This window comes from Perca fluviatilis, chromosome 19 (assembly GCF_010015445.1).
Source record: "Perca fluviatilis chromosome 19, GENO_Pfluv_1.0, whole genome shotgun sequence".
NCBI lineage: Eukaryota > Metazoa > Chordata > Actinopteri > Perciformes > Percidae > Perca > Perca fluviatilis.
Window position 1 is genome coordinate 12851244 of NC_053130.1, and position 20454 is coordinate 12871697.

The window sequence follows — 20454 nt, forward strand, 5'->3', positions numbered from 1 at the left end:
AAAGCTAACAACGGTGTCCGATTTGAAGTTATTGAATATTTGTGAATTTCAGAGGAATTCAAAGAGGAGCTAGCTCTCATTGATAGAGCTATATCCAGCCGCATCATCTATCATTGAGACTCAGGGACACGCGGCGTTTATTTCCCCAATCGTTTGTTTAAATAACTCAACACATTAACTGGAACCTGTGGTAACAGATTGCTGGCGTAACAAGCTCGCTGACCGTGCTCTCACTCACACACCGGGCATTTAGCTAGCAGGAAGAGGGGAGCTGCAGGTCCTGGAGCTCTGTCAGAGCACCGGCGTTTAGTAGTCCATTATCCAAAAACCGGTGACTATGCGCGGGTATGGAGTACTGTGGGCTGCCAGTCTTGACGGAGCTCCAAGTACCTCATAGCAGGCCGGGGTGTGTGAAGGAAGGCAGGTCGGGCGGCGAGGCAACAACACAGGCAGCACCGGCGCTGAATTCCGACACACAGTCGGACAAAATTTGCAATTAGCCATCCATTTTCGTAAAGTGGCCCATATATCGAGCCTTACATAGTTGATTTCTCGCATAAAAAAGTTTCAGAAGTGAATTTTGTAATGGAATAGCCGAGATCTGCGCGACCTAGATTCGGAAGACTACCTGATCTCAGGTCAGTTGTGTAGCCTATGTAAATGTTGGGGCGTGACCGTTCTCTTAATACACCAATGGGCTGACAAAGGTTCCGGTTTTTGGGAGGTTGACATCAACTTCCAGCTTTGTTGGGATTTGCCCGTTTTCAGCGGCAGTTTCAAAATATGAGATTTTCATAGTAAAGGGGTGTCAATGGGACTTTGAGCTTCTATGTATGTCCTATTTACCCACTGAACTGTCGTTATTCAACTATGACAGGGTAAAATCGGTTTTGCATTCTATCATCCCTTTAAGTCTTTCAAGCAAGATGTTGTGAGGCACTGTATCAAAAGCTGCGCTAAGGCCCAGCAGCACTAGGGTGACCAGATGAGAATGGGTAAAATTCGAGACAAGACTGGGGTGTAACATGAATTTCAAAACTCCGACCAACCGACTGTCATGTCTGCGCTTTAACATCAGCAACATCCAATCCAATCACTCCTTCTCGTGGCTGCCTGCACTGAACATGAATTTCAAAACTCCGCACCAAGATTATTTATTATTTTTAATCAGTCTGTCTTGTAAACCCGAAAATACAAATAAAAAATCATTAAAATCATGAACTCAGGTGATTACGGGAATTACATGAACAGTTTATAATGTTCAATCAGACTATAACTTCTCCAGAGTCTGCTCTTGAGACTTTGCTTTAATTTTCGGGACAATAAGGGCACGGTTCGGGATTCGGGACAACTGCTTGGATTTCGGGACTGGGATCTGGTCACCCTAAGCAGCACCAAAACCGAGCATTCACCCATGTCAGAGGACATTAATAAATCGTTGGACACTCTAAGAAGAGCGGTTTCTCTTGAGTGTTTGACGGAAGCCAGATTGAAATTAAAATGTTGTCAAGACAGCAGTGAGCCGTTTAGCAACAACTTTTCCTGAAAAAAAAAAAGTTGCCAATGTTAAATAACACACAGCCCCTCTATCTGAATATCAAAGACTTAGACTGTTATTACTGTTTTTACAGTACTGCTCACTAACTTACAAACTGCTGTGAAGTACATAAACTACCTTTACACAGCTTTCCAATTAAATGCATTTAAATTACAACAACTGGAAAATATTTCCATGCAAATGGAGCAGACTTCACCTAGTGACATAGAACACTGCCAAAGCAAAGGTTGAAGAGATTAAAAGCGGGACAGGTCTATCGGTCAGACTAAAATGTGGGATTATTTGAGAGTTAATCTCTACTGAGCAGAAATTGGAATATATTTTTAATTAAAGGAAGTTTAAGGCAGGGTATAATTTATATTTATTAAAACAAAACCACAAACCCAAACCTCTTTTTTCCTTTTTCCCCCTTTTTTGCCTTTTTTTTTTTTAACATTTTTTTTTTTTTCCTTTTTCCTTTACATGAAACTGCTCACAACCAGGCCTGTGGATTGTCTTGAAGTAACTGGGTCATGATTTCTGGAAAGAGAGATTGCACAGTGCCATCTAGTCCCATTATATTAAAGAAAAGGCAGACATCTCTATGGCTGATACCTTTAAGACTGGGCAACTCAAACAAAACACATGCTAGACTGATCAATAGCACTACAGGGGAAAGGAAAATATGTATTTTTGATTTTAGGGTGAACTGCCACTTTACGTTTGTCAAAGAGTGCAGCAGCAGTAAACAGTAAGCAGGAGCTCAGCAGAAGAAATGTAATTATGATATAAGGAACAGCAAAGCAAGCTGTGACATTAAAGCTATATTGTGTTGTTTCTGCCGCCCCAATTCTAAGTAATGACAACAAAACTGTTGGCGCGTCCACATGACATGACGTTCTGCAGTCTCGGTTAATGCTTTTTAAAAGCAGCTGAAGACACACTTGTTTCAACTTGCTTTTGTCTCATGTTTGAAATTTGGGTTTTTTAAGTCTTTTAATATTTTACCTTCATTAGTATTGTATTTGTTTTTTCTTGTTTATTTTCTGTTTTGGATCCTACTGTATTTTAACAAATGTTTATTGTGTGAAGCACTTTGTGACTGTCTGTAAAAAGGTGCTATATCAAATAAATTATTATTATAATTATGATACAAGCCTTCCATGACTGCGCACATTGAGCTGTGTGCATAACAATATTTTAATAATGAATACATTTATTTATTTATTCATTCATTTAATATGTATCTCTAAAGCCAATTTACATAATTATGTTCTACCTGGTTTGCAGTGAGCCCCCAGACAACAATTTAAGCGAAGGGGTAGGCAAACACTCAAATATTGAGTTTTTATATTTCACATCAAGGAGCCTAAATTAACAACATGAAGCAAGAAAAAAGCATATGCCAATCAACAGCCAAGGAAGAATACAGCCAGTAAGAAATTCATTCACATGTCATTTCAACACAAACATTGCACATGTGTATCCAGCAGCAAAATAACGGAAAGTAACAGCCAGCAGAAGCCAAGACATCATCAAGCAGAGGGAAACAACAGCCAGCAGCCTCACAGCAGCACACAACAGAGCCAACAACACATCACAATATGCAGGTTAGCACCATCAGCAGAAACTTACCTTAAGAAATGAAGCAGTGAGTTTACCGACATCCACTATAGGAAACTTTGCATCCAGTTTGGAGTTCCTTTGAGGCCGCAGCTGGTAGATTAAAAACTAGCCAACAAGTGCAGCACCAACATCATAATTTGTCCACAAAAGTCTCCTGGCAGGCAAGCTTGTTTACACTTATGAATTGTTGCAGCAGCTGTCTGCAGCAATGTTAACAGCATAGTTAGCTAAATGAGCTGAGCAGCAGAGTAAAAAAAAAGTGGAAAACAGATGGATTAAAGGTGCTCTAAGTGATGTGACGCGTTTTTTAGGCTACAACATTTTCCATCACATATAGCAAACATCTCCTCACTATCCGATAGCTGCCTGTCCCCAGGGGTCCATTCCAGGTAGAAGGTTTGACAATCTCTGAGTCTAACCCTGATGTCTGAGTTGATTTACCCTGAGATGGGAAACTCAGAGTTTTCGGTTCCAGAACAGCTGATTTGAGTTGGTTCAATCAACTCAGAGTAGGTTCACGCGCGTGCACCACCACAATAAAAAGGCAGCATGAATGGAGCCATGATTCTACGATTCACCATGGTAACAACCACAAACAAACAGGTCGGCGGAAATACTCATGCGCACATACAGCGAGTTTGAACATGCATTTCGTTAAAAAAGCAAGACAGCGGCTGCTGCTGCAAAAGAGAGAGAATTGGTGTGGGAGAAAATTGCTGATCGAGTCAATGCGTAAGCATTAACAGTGTATTAATTTCATATTTAATCACAGTTAACTTATAATATTAGTGAAAACTGGAATTGTATTACACTTATAATTTCATTTAGGTGCAATCCTGCGGGCGAAAAAGTAAACTATACTAATCCCATTCTGAGGCTGCAGCACCATATCATTAACATAACTAATGTATAATCATTTATTTATTTTTAATGGCTCTCACTGGTTTGTGTCCAGGGAACACTATAAAAACGTTTAAAAAACGTTTCAGAGCGAGTCACACTTTTCTGACGGCTCTGCATACAGTGGCTTTAGTATTAGGCCTACAGTATGATCCGCTACACTGTTATAAAGAAAACTGCCGTTTGCAAAAGACGTAATGCAACACAAAGAATCTGCTTGGATGTTAAAGAGTGTCCACAATGGTTGATGTTAGTGATATGAGGACGGATAAGGTATCTACATATCTAATGGACTGTGACAAAAAATACCTCTTAAATCGGTTATGTGGAAATGAAAATACATCTATAGTCGGGACTCAATATCATCTTCCGACGTAAACTCTCTGTGAATTAATACAGCTTTTTCATCAATGGGATCGTCGACAAAAGGACATGACATGTTTGAGAAAAAAAACGTTTTATAGTCTGCCTAACATAAACCAATACGTTTTTTTTTTATTCATGCAGATAACAAACTGCATTAAAATGCGCCTGATACAGACTGAATGAATAATGAGGAAATGAGTTTCTGAAATGAGAGAAACTCGAGTTTTTTTTCTCAGTTTCTCTCAGTCTCCTCCCTCTCAGAGGGAGAAACTCAAGGTTAATTGAAGAAAACCTGCTCCTGACCAGGTTAGGTTCACAGGCTCAGTTACCATAGTAACTGACTCTGAGGTGAAGTTACCTCTCTTTCTGAAACGGAAAACCCAGAGTTTCCCTCATGTCAGGGTTAACCCACTCAGAGTTTTCCCTAAACCTGCTTTCTGGAACAGGCCTCTGAACACACTGTAAAAAAAAAAAAACACGGTCTCTGTAGACAGCCCAGGCTCCACAAACGGCAACAAAAACAAACTGCACCAACCTGCACCACGAACCATAACAAACAGTGTTCCAGCCAGTAACCGACAAGAAGGAGTTGGTTGAGCCATCACTGCAGCAGCGTTAGGACGTAGGCTACTCCACAATGCATGACTCAACCAGCTCCTTCTTTCTGCTGTCTACAGAGACCACGTTTTTTTACAGTGTGTTCAGGGGACAGGCAGCTATCGAATAGTGAGGAGATGTATGCTGTATGTGACAAAAAAAAGTTGTAGCCTAAAAAACGCGTCACATCAACAATCACATTGCCTGGGTTAGCTGACCTGGAAGAGCATGCGCCCATATATAAAGGTTTACTCCTCGACGCAGCAGCTGCGGGTTTGACTCCGACCTTTGCTGCATGTCATTCCCCCTCTCTCTACCCTTTCATGTCTTCATCTGTCCTATGTAAATAAAGTCCTAAAATGTCCAAAAAAGAATCTTTAAAAACAAAACAACAAGGTACAATCACTAACCATTTCTCCCACCTGTTGCTCAGTTCAACACATTCAACGGTTCGTAATTGGCTTCTCATGTCCATTATGTTGCTCTCTCTCTCTCTCTCTCTCTCTCTCTCTCTCTCTCTCTCTCTTTATTCATCTGACTGTCTGTGGGTTAGGTTGGGTTGAGTAACTAATAGCCTACATATCTCATTAGATATCTCAAAAGAATTTTCAATCCATTTAACTAGCCTCCATTTTACCTATCATCTATTTAACTTCTTTAAAGTCTAGTGGAGGCTTGAATCAGTCTAAATTTGAGGGGAATTTGTATAAATGATGCACAAGAAAACTAAACAAAAACATCTCCAATATATATATTTCATTAAATGATGCAGCCATATAAAGCTTTGATGAAAAGCTGGAACATGCAGAATATAAATGTGTGGAAAATGATGATCTTTGAGGTAAAATAAAAAGGGAAACTGAAAGCTAAGAGGTTTAACACCCTGCTGTTAGAAGAACTGATTATATTAATTTGTATAATTGAAGAACACCAATTGTATAATTTTAAATTTTTTAATTTCACAAAAGAATGTGCACTTTCCTCAATGCCTTTGTTCTCTTAGTAGCAACCTGCAGCACACTACAAAGTGAAAATCTGCAACATATATTTGACAGTTCATGATAAAAGAGCCTGGCTTCCTTTCAAAAGAAAACCTTTTGCACTCCATCTCCCACTTCTCTATGTTAATGACAGTGTCACACTACTCCTTTCGCTTGGCAGGCTGTTATCCACCCATCGTCTCTGAAGCATGTAACCTCATTAGTAAGTGGACTATATGCAAGGTGTACAGAGGCGGCATAGTTTGTAATGAATAGAGATGAGTTATGCTACTTAGTTTCGTTTATTTGACAAGAAGGTAAATGCCTTCTGCTTTAGGTCCTAAAAGAAGCCTTTAAGAGGCCTGAACATTGCTTACATTTCCATTAAAAGTGCCTTTGAAGTTTGTTAAAATTAGAAGAAAAAAAGGGGTGATTATTATTCAAAAAATAAAAATAACAAAACATCAGACAAAACCACATTAGTTTCACAATCATACTTTATTTCCACAGAAATTCACCCAGTAGACAGTGTAAACAAGGAAAAGAATGAGGTTTCTCTTTCATTTTGAACTGAGGTCCGCAGCTTTATGTTTGTGTGTAAGCATTGGCGAGGGTCTATGATCCAGGACAATGAATAGCATTGACTTTCAAAGTAGTACCTACCACCATAGGACCAGGGATTTCACCTGTGGCCTCTCATTGATAGCCCAGCCCCATCTTCTGCTCGGAAGTTTAACATTTTTCCATTGACCTACACTTAAAGCTATAGTGCGTAGTTTCGGTCTCCCCCATGAGTAATTCTAAGTAATGACAACAACACTGTCGGCACGTCCACATGATACAGCCTTCTGTGATCGTGCATGCGCCCCCCACCCCTCCTCCACGCAGTTGCTAGTATGCAAGGAGGACACAGAGGATTAAAAAAGCATGATGGACTCTTCAGAAGAGGTCATTATCTTCACTGGAGCTTCTGCAGGGGAAAGTCATCGGACGACACAATCTTCTGAACATAGCCATACTGAGAAATACACAGAGAGTTGGAGCTGATAGTCTTAATTAGCTTTGTAGCAACTTATTTGGCAATGGCTTGAATGTAACGGACGTTCATTAATATCAATATGTTACGCACTAAAGCTTTAAGCATTCAGTGTAAACATGTCTGGAGGTTACTGGTCTAACATGTAAGCAATTGTGATGGAAACAACATATTAAAGAAACATGGTAAAAGGTGACAAAGTTCCATTTGCTTCAGTACTAACAGATGATTAGCTGAAACACCCTTATCAGATTTTTTGGTTCAACCTTTATTGCTGTCTCACATGGCTTCCTAGAAAAATACGATTACATTTGCAAAGTGAGAAACGCTGGGAAAAAATAAAGAATATAATAAATCAAAAGGTACTATGAAACCAAGTAGTTTCTAAATCCAGTTTAATGTTCATTCAGCATCAACAACTAATGTCATTTAAAGTGCTCGGATCAGAATTTTCAAAAAGCTTAATTTGCTTTTCTTTCATTTGCATAAAAGGTAGCTAAATACATAGTGTAGCGTTCCCTCATGTTTTTGCTTCAAACAATATTGCACAGTATACTGGAGCTAGTGCTCAACATCTGAAAGCAGCTGATACTGGAGATTACGAAGTGATAAATACAGTGACCTTGCATATTATGGGAAGAAAATATGAACAGCTACACTACGGTATGTGTGCTTTATCTGCACACTTTTAAATTTAGCTATGCTGAAAATTACAAATGTAACACTTGAGTGGCGGAGTTTAACATACTGTAAAAGGACATCAATGGGCTGTACCGTGTCTGTCGCTGCTTGGACAACAAATATACTAAACCACAAGTCAAAAAACTTAGACTTAAATATTTAGTAGAGTTATCTCAAAAATAGAGAAAGGCATGTTTGCAAGTTTAAGCTTTACTTTAAAACCACCATCAGGAGCAGATAGAGGTGGCTAGGAAACAACTGCTCCTTCTGGTGGTTTTAAACCAGCATTAACTGATTTCTTTTCACCACTTGGAAGCAGCTAATGGCAAATGTGTTAGCAAACAGTAGCTACAGTTTTTACTAATTCAGTAGATATGTAGCATTCATTTGGAGTCATTATACACATTGATGTGAGTGAACCAAAACCGTAAAGTCGTGAGCTGTAAAAATATCAACAAGCTAAAAGGTCGTAAAACGCTCCGAGGAGCTGAGGGGAACTGCTGAGTTACAGTAGGTGAGGATTATCTGTGGGTTTGTCACTGTTAGTGTTTTGTTTTTTGCGGTAACTCTACTATGTTGTAAATATTAGTAGACTTCCTGGTTACAAGTCAAGTAATGTGTCAGTTTGGTGTGCATCTTCATCGTATTGCACAAAAACATCTTTAGAGATAGATGATTGCTGACATGTAGTCCTGTGCCATTCAGAGTAATAATAATAACAACCTGGCCCCTTTTCCTGTTGTGCAATGCGGCCTAATAATTTGTGAGTCTTATGGAGACAAAAAGTGAATCAAGATCCTGCATTAGAATTGATCCGAGTTGCTACAGAGAACCCAGTTGTGGTTTTGTTATAGCATAGCTAGCAAGACTGATTGGCTTGACTGCTAAACTAAGCAGGGATATTGATTTGGAGATAGGGAATACAGCACAGGGAGAGAAGGATGTCACTGCCCTGGCATGGGTTTGCCTTTGGCTCACTCACTCACTCACTCACTCACTCACTCACTCACTCCTCACTCACTCACTCACTCACTCACTCACAGACACACACACACACACAAAGAGAAACACTGGCAGCCAGAGGTGTCTGGAGATGCACAAATACACACACACAGGCACACAAACACATACAGCAGGCAACATTGATTTCCTGTTTGGGATTACTAAGCAGTGAGTGGCACAGCTGAGGCTATTCTCTGGACCACAGTGCACACAAACAGACATGCTATGTATTTTGTGTCCCTCTCCTCTCTTATATACACCTTCACAAGATTTTATGACAAACATTCACAAGCAGAAAGGTTTTCTCCTGATCATAGCACCTTCACTATTTCATCTCTACATCTATTATTCTTTGCCTTAAACTCCTCTTTCTTATCCTGTGTGTGCATCTTTCTGTCTCTGTTTTCATTAAAATAAATGGGTTTTTCTTGGCTTCCCATAGCAGTGTTGACTGCTTGGCTGGTTTGGCACAATGCTGAACCATCCAACAGGTAAACATTTGTTATCAGCCACATGGATCCACATTTCCAGCCTCTACCCATTTCCAGGGTAATCTAGGGACCACCTTTTCTTGTCTACACTGGACAGATGGATTAATGTGTATTTGGAAGCTCATTTTGTGAGAGCTGCCAAAACAACACAAACACTCTTGTAAGCACTTTGCTGTAGAATTCAAAGTGTGTATGTAGACACACTTGTTTGGCTACTGGGAAGTGTAAACTGATGTGTGTGTGTGTTCCCTTTGCATTTCGTGTCTCTTTCAGTTTTGTCAGAGCTCCTGTGCATGTAACTTGTAACTTGTGTCCGGATGTGTATGTGTGTGATGTGTCTATGTGTATCTATCTCTCTCTGTCTCACTCTGTCTATGTAGGGTGCATTATTGGACGCAGTAGACCGGACAGTGCCAGAGGCATACACCAAGCGGTCACGCGGCGTGACAGAGAAGAGAGCAGAGTTGCTGTCAGAAGGCCTTTTTAACACACTGCTGCTCTCCGTTTGGGGACATTTCGGAAGCATTTGACTGCAAAAGGGCTCCGCAAAGGAGAGATAAACACAATTCTGAAAAACTCCCACAGAAACACCACTAAAGCCCCAAAGGCTCCCTACCTGAAAATACCACACTAATACCTTTGATGTTCCCAAAGTGATGTGCAAGAGAGCGAGAGGAGGAGAGAGACGGGGAAAAACGACAACAGCTCAGACTCACACACACACACACACACACACACACACACACACACACACACACACACACACACACACACAGTGTGTGAGTGCTTTATTACACTGCTCTTTTCCGCTACGGTATAAAACCTAATTCCTCACTTGCACACTGTTTCTCTAAATAATATCTCCACCACCAGCATGGTATTATTTTTATAAGACTATAATTACATCTGAGTTGCATTTACACAGAAGGTCTGAGACCCCTTTTGCTAATATGTGCTGGTTCAAAGGTTCACCCAGGATGTAACTAAAAACATGTATGCACTTCCCCCCCACACACACACACACATACACACACACACACACACACACACACACACACACACACACACACACACACACACACACACACACACACACACACACACACACACACACACACTTTCATTCTGGGAGTGACAGCTCCAGAGAACTTTGACAAATTAGTTTTTCAGTCTAGCCCCCCCCCATTCCACTTCTGTTTTTTTTATTTTATTTCTCACTTCTTGTTTTTGCCTCCATCTTCCCCTTGGCCTTCTATTACAATGCAAAGGTCACATTCATGTCACCTCCATGTTTAAAATCAAATGCACCTGTGTGTCAGAGGGCACAGCTGTGTGAGGACAAGACTTTTAAAATTAGCCAGCGGACATTTATAAAACCAAACTAAAGCTGACTTCTCTGAATTTTAACATTTTTTTGGATCAGCGTCATTCATGTGCATGGCTTGCAAACTTCCATAAAATTCCCCTCAATCTGAAAACTATTTTACTATTTACCACAATGGATTGTTGTGAAGATAAGATCCTGCTATATACTATATTTCAATCAGTTAGTCAGGCTGGAGTTGTAGATGCTAATATAGAAACAATACAGCTGTCACAATACCGATGTCAACGACACAGGCAGTCCCTGACTAGTCTATATGGGTTAATCAGCTCAGTTTATGTTCCTCTGACACTCAAAAGGTGAAACAATCACACAGTTATTATGGCTGGGGAGAGAAGGGGATGAATATAAATGTCAGAGGGATTCCAGTTTTAAGTTTTGATGGCTGTGTTTATGCTCCTCAGGGAATCTTTGGCTTGGGGAGGCATGAGCGACTCAAAGGGATCAGGATCTTTGCTGACCCAGGGCCTTTGAGAGTCCCCTGATCGGGCTCCTCCAGGCTGGAGTGGGAGCACCTTGGAAACCTGCAAGGCTCTGATGCTCTGCGAGGCTGAAGCAGTGAAGCGCGACATAGACTTGAAGCCTGAACCTGGGGTCCAGCATTAAAGCAGGGAAGGCCTCTAGATGGAGGGGGCAGCTGCTTGATGTGGTTAGCCAGAGGCCCTAAGGAACACCCAGTCTTCAGAGAGGCAAAGCCACCAGTGCCCCCTGGCTTGAGTGAAGGGAGAGACACACGCTTGTGTAGGCGAGGAGGCTGCAGCATGCGAGGGCTAGTCGAACCAGCAGATTTAGCAGTGACAGAGCTCTGCGGTATCACAGCAGGGGCTCTTCGTTCATGCTCTGCTGCAGACTGAGCTGCTGATGCCGGACTGTCTCTGGCAATTACCCCCTGCGGAGCCCCAAAGCCTGGCCGGTGTAGGTTGGTGCTGAGGAGATGACTCATCTCATCGGGGTGTGCTGGCCCAGACACATTTGCCATAAGGTCTTCAAGAGGACGGTTAGCGTCTATATGCATTCCTTCCTCTGATCTACTCCTTGTGAGATCACTGTGGCCCTCGGTGGGGGGAGTTTTTACTAGTCTTCCCTGGTGGAGGTGCTCGTTGAGGCAGGGGTTGAAAGGCTGTAGTATTTGAGGCTGCGGAAAAGAGGAAAGACATATCAATATATAATTTTAAATGGGTATAAAATAGTCATGAACAGTCAGTGTAATGAGGTACAACTCTTCTTTTTACCACGTCCCAGAAATGGCTGGATTTAAAATTTCTCCAGGCATTTGAATATGTTGCTGCTGCAAAGGAACTGCTGAATCAAAAGGCAAACTGAAAATTCTGCCTTTCCTTTGACTTGTTTATTTACGTTGTAATAACAGCCTATTTCCACTGCCAGCCCCTCAACTATTCCTAGAATGAGCGAGGCAAAGTCACAGAGGAAGCCCTGATTCAGCACTTAAAAACAAGCAGAGAATAACCTTGCCATGTGAGTGCCTGGGATCTACTGAAGTATTTGACTCATTTTGTGATCGCTGCTGCAGAGGTGCTTCAAAACATTCAAACTGAGAGCTACGATGCCTGCTGCCCGTGTATGAACATGCTGAGTCGTTAACCACATGAAATATAGACCAACCGTGGTGTTGTCCTCCACCAGGAGACATACAGGGTATGAACACAAAATCCTGCAACAGTGAAGCTCATTATGTTTAATATTTGTTGTGTTAGAGAGCTGCTAATTATACAACACAACAAACTGATTCAACAAGAGTTGACTTAACACTTCTCTAACACAGACACGACAAAAACTCATTATGACTTAATAACACAGCATTTGTTTCAACTAGGGCTGGGACTGGGACACAAATAATTTGCGTCGACGCGTAGAAATCTATAAATAACCGGCTGCCTCCAGCAACAGCGCAAGTATGGATTCCTTGCAAGTTCACGTTGAGAACAAGGCTCGCACATGGTCTTCTAAAGCGTGGGAGTATTTTACTCTTAATGCCAACAACAACGTGGTAGTCTGTAGACTTTGTAAGATGCATCCCTGATTCAGGAAAACAGCAGCAAAACACCGTAAGTTCTGCTCACCTTTTTGTCCCTTTCCCTCCCAAGTGGAGTTTAGATTCTCTGCCCGAGCCCATATGTCCCGCCACTATCCTCGGGCCGGGCCGGGCCCTTAATCAAGTATTTGTGTTTTTTTAACCATTACTTTATTAGCCTAATTGGGTGGGGAGAAAGCTATGCCTCTCCAGCTTCTCCCGTAGCTCTGGATATATGTCCTGCACTGACTTGAGTGTGAGGTAAACTGTGCTAAAATCGTGTCTCCCCCATCTGTAGCACTGTCTTTCATAATTGCGCAACCAGGCCAGATTGTTTCAGATATCTCACGAGTCCTTTATAATGTCAGTTATAAAGGCCCACGTATTAAAAAACTGTCGGGTTAAAATCAGGCTCGGGCTCATAATTCCAGTTAATGTGTCGGGCCGGGCCGGGCCCGGACACGACGTGTACTGTAGACGTGTGCGATTATCAACATAGTGACACGGAATGTGTCCCCACTAGTAGCCCAACGGTACGTTAGTCCGTTGATTTGTTTTAATGCCCCGCTATGACTTAACATTAGGCATCAAGAGCTTATTCATCATTTTACCTACTACTGTTAAAAAATCAAATACAGGCTACTCTTTTTGCACTTGCTCTGTTTAAGTTTTTATTTTTGTATTCCTCCTGAAAGTGACTTTATTTGGTTGTTGGATTAATAGCCTACATCTCTCTTCAGGTTGCACTACAAATACAATTTACTTAAACAGTGCAGTGTTAAACAATTTTAATAAATAGAGATTTGAACCTTATTGAAATTTGTTTTGTGTAAATTGTTAATAATTGAGCAATGGGAAAATAATCGCTAATTGAAAGAATAATCGCTAATTGAAAAATGAATCGTTAGATTAATCAAAAAATAATCGCTAGATCAATTGTTTAAAAAATAATCGTTTGGGACAGCCCTAGTTTCAACACTCCTGTATTGGTTGGATTGCTTTAATTGTACGATTGTGAAGTGTTTTGATATATGATGATATCTGTCCATTCCCTGCACGTGCTTTATTTGTTTTAGATTGAAGAATTCATAATTTCTGCATAACAGCTTCACTTTAAAAAAGCAATGAAGATACTTTTTTGCTTTTACAAGAGGTACCACTACAGTATATGCTCGGTTGATGTATAATGTCATAAGATAACTTTAACCTTGTTTAGAATAACTATTCTGGACCACGTTTCCAGATAAGCAGCAGAATACAAGGCCAACGGTACCAAACAACCACCAGCAGCAGAGTTGCTCAGATTGAACTATATATGAATATTTTATACTGTATATGAGTACATTTTCTGAACAGCTTATGACCTCAACATATATAAAAATCCGTCCTGACATTTCCTATTTTAGAATACTTAGTTTGAGCCGGATTCTGTGAGCATACTGACAGCATTTCAGTTTTTACCACCACCAGTTTTTTCCATCGGTCCATTGAACTGAACCTAATAATATAAATTCACCTGAAACCATCTAAAGCATGAACTCAGTTTTTGCAGAAAACATACCATCTGCGAGTTGAAAGTAAGAAGATCTCAGAAGATGTGAATATATAGCTGTGCAGGTCAAGCTGCTTTGCCTGTTTCTACCATCAGTCATTTATATTCAGAGTGGGAGTCAATGTCCGAGGCCACAGCTCCATCTCCTGGTCCCCTGCCACAATGTGTCCTCCAGCCTATTACAAAAACCTTGTCCACCTCCAGTATCAGTTTGTTGTTGCATGCAATTTTAAATCTTCTGAATAAAGAATGTACTGTTGCTTCTTACAATAGCTTTGATCAGTCTGTCACTCAAATCATGAGCATGTTATTAAGCCTTTTTTTTTTTTTTTTTTTTTTGCTTTGACATACAGTACAGTTGTTTTTGTGATACAGTTTGGGAGCACTCCCTACTGACTCAGTTCAAAATCAAAATAAATGTGTCATGAAGTAAATCAACTACATTAATAGGACATCATCATTATAGATACATGCCTTGTACTAATTTTCATTTTGGACAATGTGGTTCATGGTTTAAAAAAAAATAAAAAAATAACTAAAATGTCCATTCTCATAAGACTACTTTTAATATATGATACCTTTAATTGCAAGGTTCGCGTCAAGTGGATATATTTATAGCTGGCCCAGCTGGAAGAAGCCTAGCAACATGCAGTATCTACAGGGTGTAAGTCAATAATTATTGGCATCTACAGCTGCCTGTTACAGATACAAATAATTAGCAGCAATCATTCTGAGCCACTGCCAAGAAGTAAATATCTCAGCTCACTAATGATAGCTATCACTTGAATAGAAATGTTCTTTCTAACCAAGAAAGACGCAACATTTGAAGCATCTGGAAGATGCCAGGGCCCACAAGAACCGATCTCATCTCCAGCCTCTCTCACAGTAAAAAATAGCTGCGTGATTAGAAAAGCAACATGCAAGAATTTGAATAAGGATGTAAATGAACCCCGTTATGTCTGTCAGAAGACAAGGTGATTGCAACACATAAGCAGATCAGAGTGGCAATATGGTAGCACTCCATTTCAAAGCTAGATTAACTTTGTGGTATCATTTAATATATGTGGTTGTGTAAATGGTGAGTTGAATCATGTTTGAATTTAAGCAGTGGACATAGTGTGAGAGCAGAGGTTGTGTGATTACTTTGATTTGTGTTGCTTGCTGTGCTTAACTGCTTTGATAGGGGAGTCAGAATAAAGGCGATTGCTCAGGACAGCAGTAATATGCATTCACGTCCCATAACATAAGGGGTTTCTTAAATGTTATTCCTTCCAATACACTTCATCCAAATCCTTCAAGGTGAACACCTAGAATAATAAAGCACCTTTTCAATGAATAAAATATAGAAAAACAAATCCACACAGAGAGATGTACCCATGCATGCATACCTCTTTCTATATACTTAATTTGAAAGGATGGAACAAATTGAAAAGACACCCAAAAAAACGATGAAAAAAAAAATGAAATGTGAAAAAAATGAAAAATGACCAAAAGTTAAGAAGTATCACTCTGACCTCCATTAAGAAGAGTGGACCAACGTTCAAAGTACAGATACATCAGATCAAAACTCTAAAACAACTGAAAATCCAACGCAAAGCATGCAGACACAGATGTAGAAGGGCATGCTTCAGTCGCGCCTCATGATGCCAAACCCCAGCCCAGCGTGCAGGAGGTGGGGGCAGCATGTTGACTGCATGTTAAAGAAACGTTACTGTACCACGCTGTGTCAGTGAAGTACTGCACTAGGTGCTCCACTCCTGGTCATAGGCATTATGTGTGGGGAGGCAAAGGTAGAAGAGAGAACATGGGAAATTCAATTTAATTTGTTCAGTGACGGAGAGCAGAGATGAGGAGAATAAAGGGTTAAAAGACAGAGAGAGAGGGTGGACAGAGAGAAAGAGTGAAATGGTGGTGGCATAGACTTGTAAGACAGACACTTGTTGGTGTTGAGAAATTTGAAATCCAGAATTAACACCCAGCCCATGCTTGCAAGAAAAGGTCACACATTAGTTCAACAAACAAACCAATTTAATGCAAAATATAATTACTGCATCCTCCATTCAGCGGCACCTGTGTGAAGAGTCCAATTCTATTTTCTATTCTGAAAACCTTCATTACTGGCAAGAACTCTTTGCTCCCAGGGAGGTCAGAGCATTCTTATATCTAAATATAACTGCATAACGACTATATTCCACTGTGTTTCAGTGTCATTACCTCTCCTCGTACTGTTTTCTCCTACTGTACAGACGCTCTTTTGATATTGGCGAAACAGTCTATAAACATAGGTGCACTTAAGATCGAAATAACCTGAGATATACATCACCCTCCCTCTTGGTACAAAGCTGATCCACACCGAGCTAGATCAAAAGAACACAGCGTGGGTTCTTCTCTTTGTTTCTTTCTTTGTTTTTTTGCTCTTCGCTCTCTCACATATGTGTATTTTCTGAAGTCTATTTACCCAATGTCATTATCTTTCTCTGCCTCTCCTACTTGCTACCTCATCAGCACAGCATAATACAAAAGCTTAGGGTAACACTTTACTTGACGGTATCTACATAAGAGTGTCATGACACATGAACCCTAACCCTAACTCTAACTCACTCTAACTGTTCATAGTCCCATTCCGGTTAAACCTCAAACACTCTGGCGCCCCTTCCATCCCCTCCCAAAATGGACACCCGGACCTCAGCCCAGCCCTAGACCCGTTGTTTTTCCTCTGTCCTACGGTCCAGTGGATGTGCCTTGCCTGGGGTTCGTACCCCGGTCCCCCGGGTTTGGAGAAACAGAGTTGCCTCTACACTACCAGTCCATCTGCCCACTGCTCAATAGAAACCCTTTCTGACCCCCTCATACCTCCATCTAGCTTTTTTCCTTCAGATCAATAGGCCAGTGCCAAAAAATGAAAACCCTTAACCACAAACCCTAACCTTAACCCAAATCTAACCCTAACCGTAACTTGTAATGACAAAAACAGAATGACACTTACTAAAAGAAGCGTTATGTCATAAACGTTTATGACTTGTTTATAATGTTTATGACATGTTCATGACAGTGTCATGTCACTCTTATGTAGATACCTTCAAGTAAAGTGTCACCAAGCTTTGTTGTGGAATTCACCGTTGCTGTGACTGTGCGGTCATTGTTTCGGCAGACCTGTCCTCTTAGTCTGCAGGCAAATGTTGCAAATTTTATTTTTATATCCAAAGCAAAGATCATGTTATGGTCATGTGTAGAAGATACATCCTCTGTTAAGGGAACTATTATATCATTCATTTACATTATATATTAACATTGTTCCTACTGCAAATTATGGTAGATATATTATTTTTTAGGGGAGTAAAGTAAAGGTTCTAGAAAGTCGCCAAAGTCAGCTACTTTCTGACTGAACACAGCAAATAAAAGAGAACTGAAGCTATGGGAAAACGACATCTGAAAATGAATTGCTATGGGACAAGAAGTCAGACTGTGTTTAGTAAAACTATTTTGCATGTTACTAAAAGTAATCTAAAACTGACATACAAATCTTCCTATAACTGCACAGTGAAAAAAGGCTCTGCTAATTTAAACAAAGATCTTTCAGTAGTTTAAAGGGTTTAAATTGGAGATAAAGTCAGTTTTTTCAGACTATTTACAGACCTATGGATAAGTTGTGTTAGGAAAAGATAGAGAAGAGGCTGCAAAGGATGTTAGTGACTCACTCTGTCTGCGCTGGGGCATGCTGGTACGGGTCAAGCCCTGGTGCTGTGGCTGCCACGGGGACAGCAAAGGGGTGGGCAGCACACCCTACGCAGAGAAAAACACAAAGGACAAAAGGCATGACGTACCCACACACACACACACACACACACACACACACACACACACACACACACAGAAACATGCCAACATAATAAACACACACTCACAGTCATAAACACACTGTTAATGAGGATGGATAGCCCAATTTACACAGCACACAAAAACACACACAGGCAAACGTGCACACGTATGTTTGATTTCCCTTTGAGTAAAAATACTCTTTTTCCCAACAATGTCTGACAGTATCATAAATATCCTATATCGGCTCGTTTCAACTATTCACTGAAGCAACAAACGTACAGTAATACTGTATATGATGTTTACACTGGGTGAAATATTCAACGCAGGATCCATTCTGTTTTATAGCAACACTATTGTTCCCTCAAATTGAAATATACAATATAGAGGTCTTCCACACAATTATGAACCCATTTTCCCACAATTTAATAATTCGAAAATTCATATTTGGAGTATGTATTTAAATGGACACGTCTGGTCCCAGTCTTCATTTGGTCAAAATGTTCAGAAATGTTCAACACACATAAAAAAGAGTAATGTATACACATAAGTTATCCACCACATCATATGAGCTATTAAGCTATTGTTAATAGGGAATTGTGAAGTATCCAAACAGGAAGCAAAACATTGTTTTCCACACCTACCACCATAATGTGTATTTTTCAGATCAGGTCAGTTCAATTTTATTTATATAGCACGTTTAAAAACAACCATAGTTTACCAAAGTGCTTAACAAGCTCAAAAACCTAAAGTGACAAAGCTCAACTTGAATTGAAAGCCAACGAATAGTAGTGGGTCTTAAGCAGCCACTGCAAAGGCTTGGTCACCTTTATTTTTTAACCTGGATCTGGGCACATCGAGGAGCATCTGATTGGAAGACCTCAGTACTTTGACAGGTGTGTGGACATGTAAAAGCTCCGATAAATAAGAAGGCGACAACCCATTTAAAATCTTAAAAACAAGCAATACAATTTTAAAATCAATCCTGAAACAGACAGGAAGCCAGTGGAGCAAGGCCAAAACTGGTGTAATGTGGTCACGCTTTTTGGTCCCGGTTAAATGTTGAGCTGCTGCGTTCTGGACTAACTGTAACCGGGGGGATGACTGATCCAATCCAACATATAAAGAGTTACAGTAATCGAGACGTAATAAAACGTATGTATGACTCTTTCGAAGTCTTTGCGTAGCAGGTAGGGCTTGACCTTAGCCAAAAGTCTCAGCCGGAATAAACTGGCTTTAATAACAAAACTAATCTGTTTGTCAAATGTAAAAGCACTGTCAAAAATCACACCCAGATTATTGGTAAAAGGACGAATATGGAAACCTAAAGTACCAAGAGCATCTACACAATATCATACTCATTATCCTATAAAACATTCGCTACCTGGAGACTTTTAATTGTCTTTATTTTGTTTCTCCCAGGGCCACTCTGGAAACCATTTCTTCCTCCTGCATAATTGTTTTTACATAAATATAGTAAAATCTATTATCAACTATCCCTAGTGCCAACTCTACAATCCTTTGTAGAAGAGCACCACATCATAGGCAATGCAAAATATACTGTGATACTGTAAAGGACAACTTTTCCACCCATCTTTTTTTTTTTTTTTGGTGGGAAGTGGGGGGATTTTTCATAAACTTGAGATGCCATCTCTATCTGATGTATGTCTACTGCATATGCTGAAGATATGTGTCAGTCTCTTTAATACCTTTTAATAATCGGTCTTGGGTTACACAGTAAGATGATTGGCAAGGATAAATTCACACTTAAGAGTATAATTAGTTACAGAAGGTGGCAAATCCATAGGCATCTAACTGAGGCACAATGTGACAACTGGAATCATTGAATGTGTGGCTTATTGCAACTGTTCTACCTAAATAGCATATTTCAGCCCACTTTCTTAACACATTCTCTGTCTATATGTTCTACTTTCTCCATTTGTCACATTATGCAGTCTGTTGTCTGAGCATTTAGTTTGACCAGCATATGTAACTCTGTGCACTACCTGAAAGAACACAAGCCCTTTTATTGATACCAAACATATCTTCAGGTCAAGCAATTCAATGATCCCTGGCCCCCATCGGGAGAGGCAAAGTGAAGGGGCAGCAGGGCCATCACGTTAAGCAGACAGACGGACTAAAATCTTATCAAATGCTACTTTTTTTCCTCAGTTGTGGTGAGGGCTGCTGCTCAATTAGGACTCCACTATAGAAGAGAGAAGCACTGAATCTGTCAAAGGGAAGAAGGAACAGATATAGGTCCAGCCCAAGCTATTTCAGAGCCCTCCTAGAGCGTTTAGAGGGGGGAGGAATAAGTTCCCCTGATCTGTTCTCGTCCATGTCCTTCCTTGAACACCAACAACTGCTTCAGCGGGAGGTCTTGGCAGAAGCCTCCTGTCGAGGCTTCATTTGCAGAGAGGAAAAACTTGGGCGGTGAGAACAAGAGGGTACGTC

The 20454-nt window shown here is 40.5% G+C and overlaps 1 protein-coding gene across 4 annotated transcripts in view; it reads right to left on the reverse strand.

Moving 5' to 3' along the window:
* Nucleotides 1-6485: 6485 nt before the first annotated feature.
* Nucleotides 6486-20454, reverse strand: part of ccser2a (coiled-coil serine-rich protein 2a) — a 48622-nt gene continuing 34653 nt past the window's right edge. For 2 of the 4 annotated variants that reach the window (XM_039783663.1, XM_039783662.1), the window contains one exon: nt 6486-11735. In XM_039783663.1, coding sequence (XP_039639597.1) covers nt 11001-11735 — 735 coding nt within the window. In that variant the 3' untranslated portion in view covers nt 6486-11000. Of the gene's footprint in view, nt 11736-15901; nt 15942-17882; nt 17968-20454 lie in introns of all 4 variants that reach the window. The other 2 variants (XM_039783664.1, XM_039783666.1) reach the window with 2 other exon arrangements.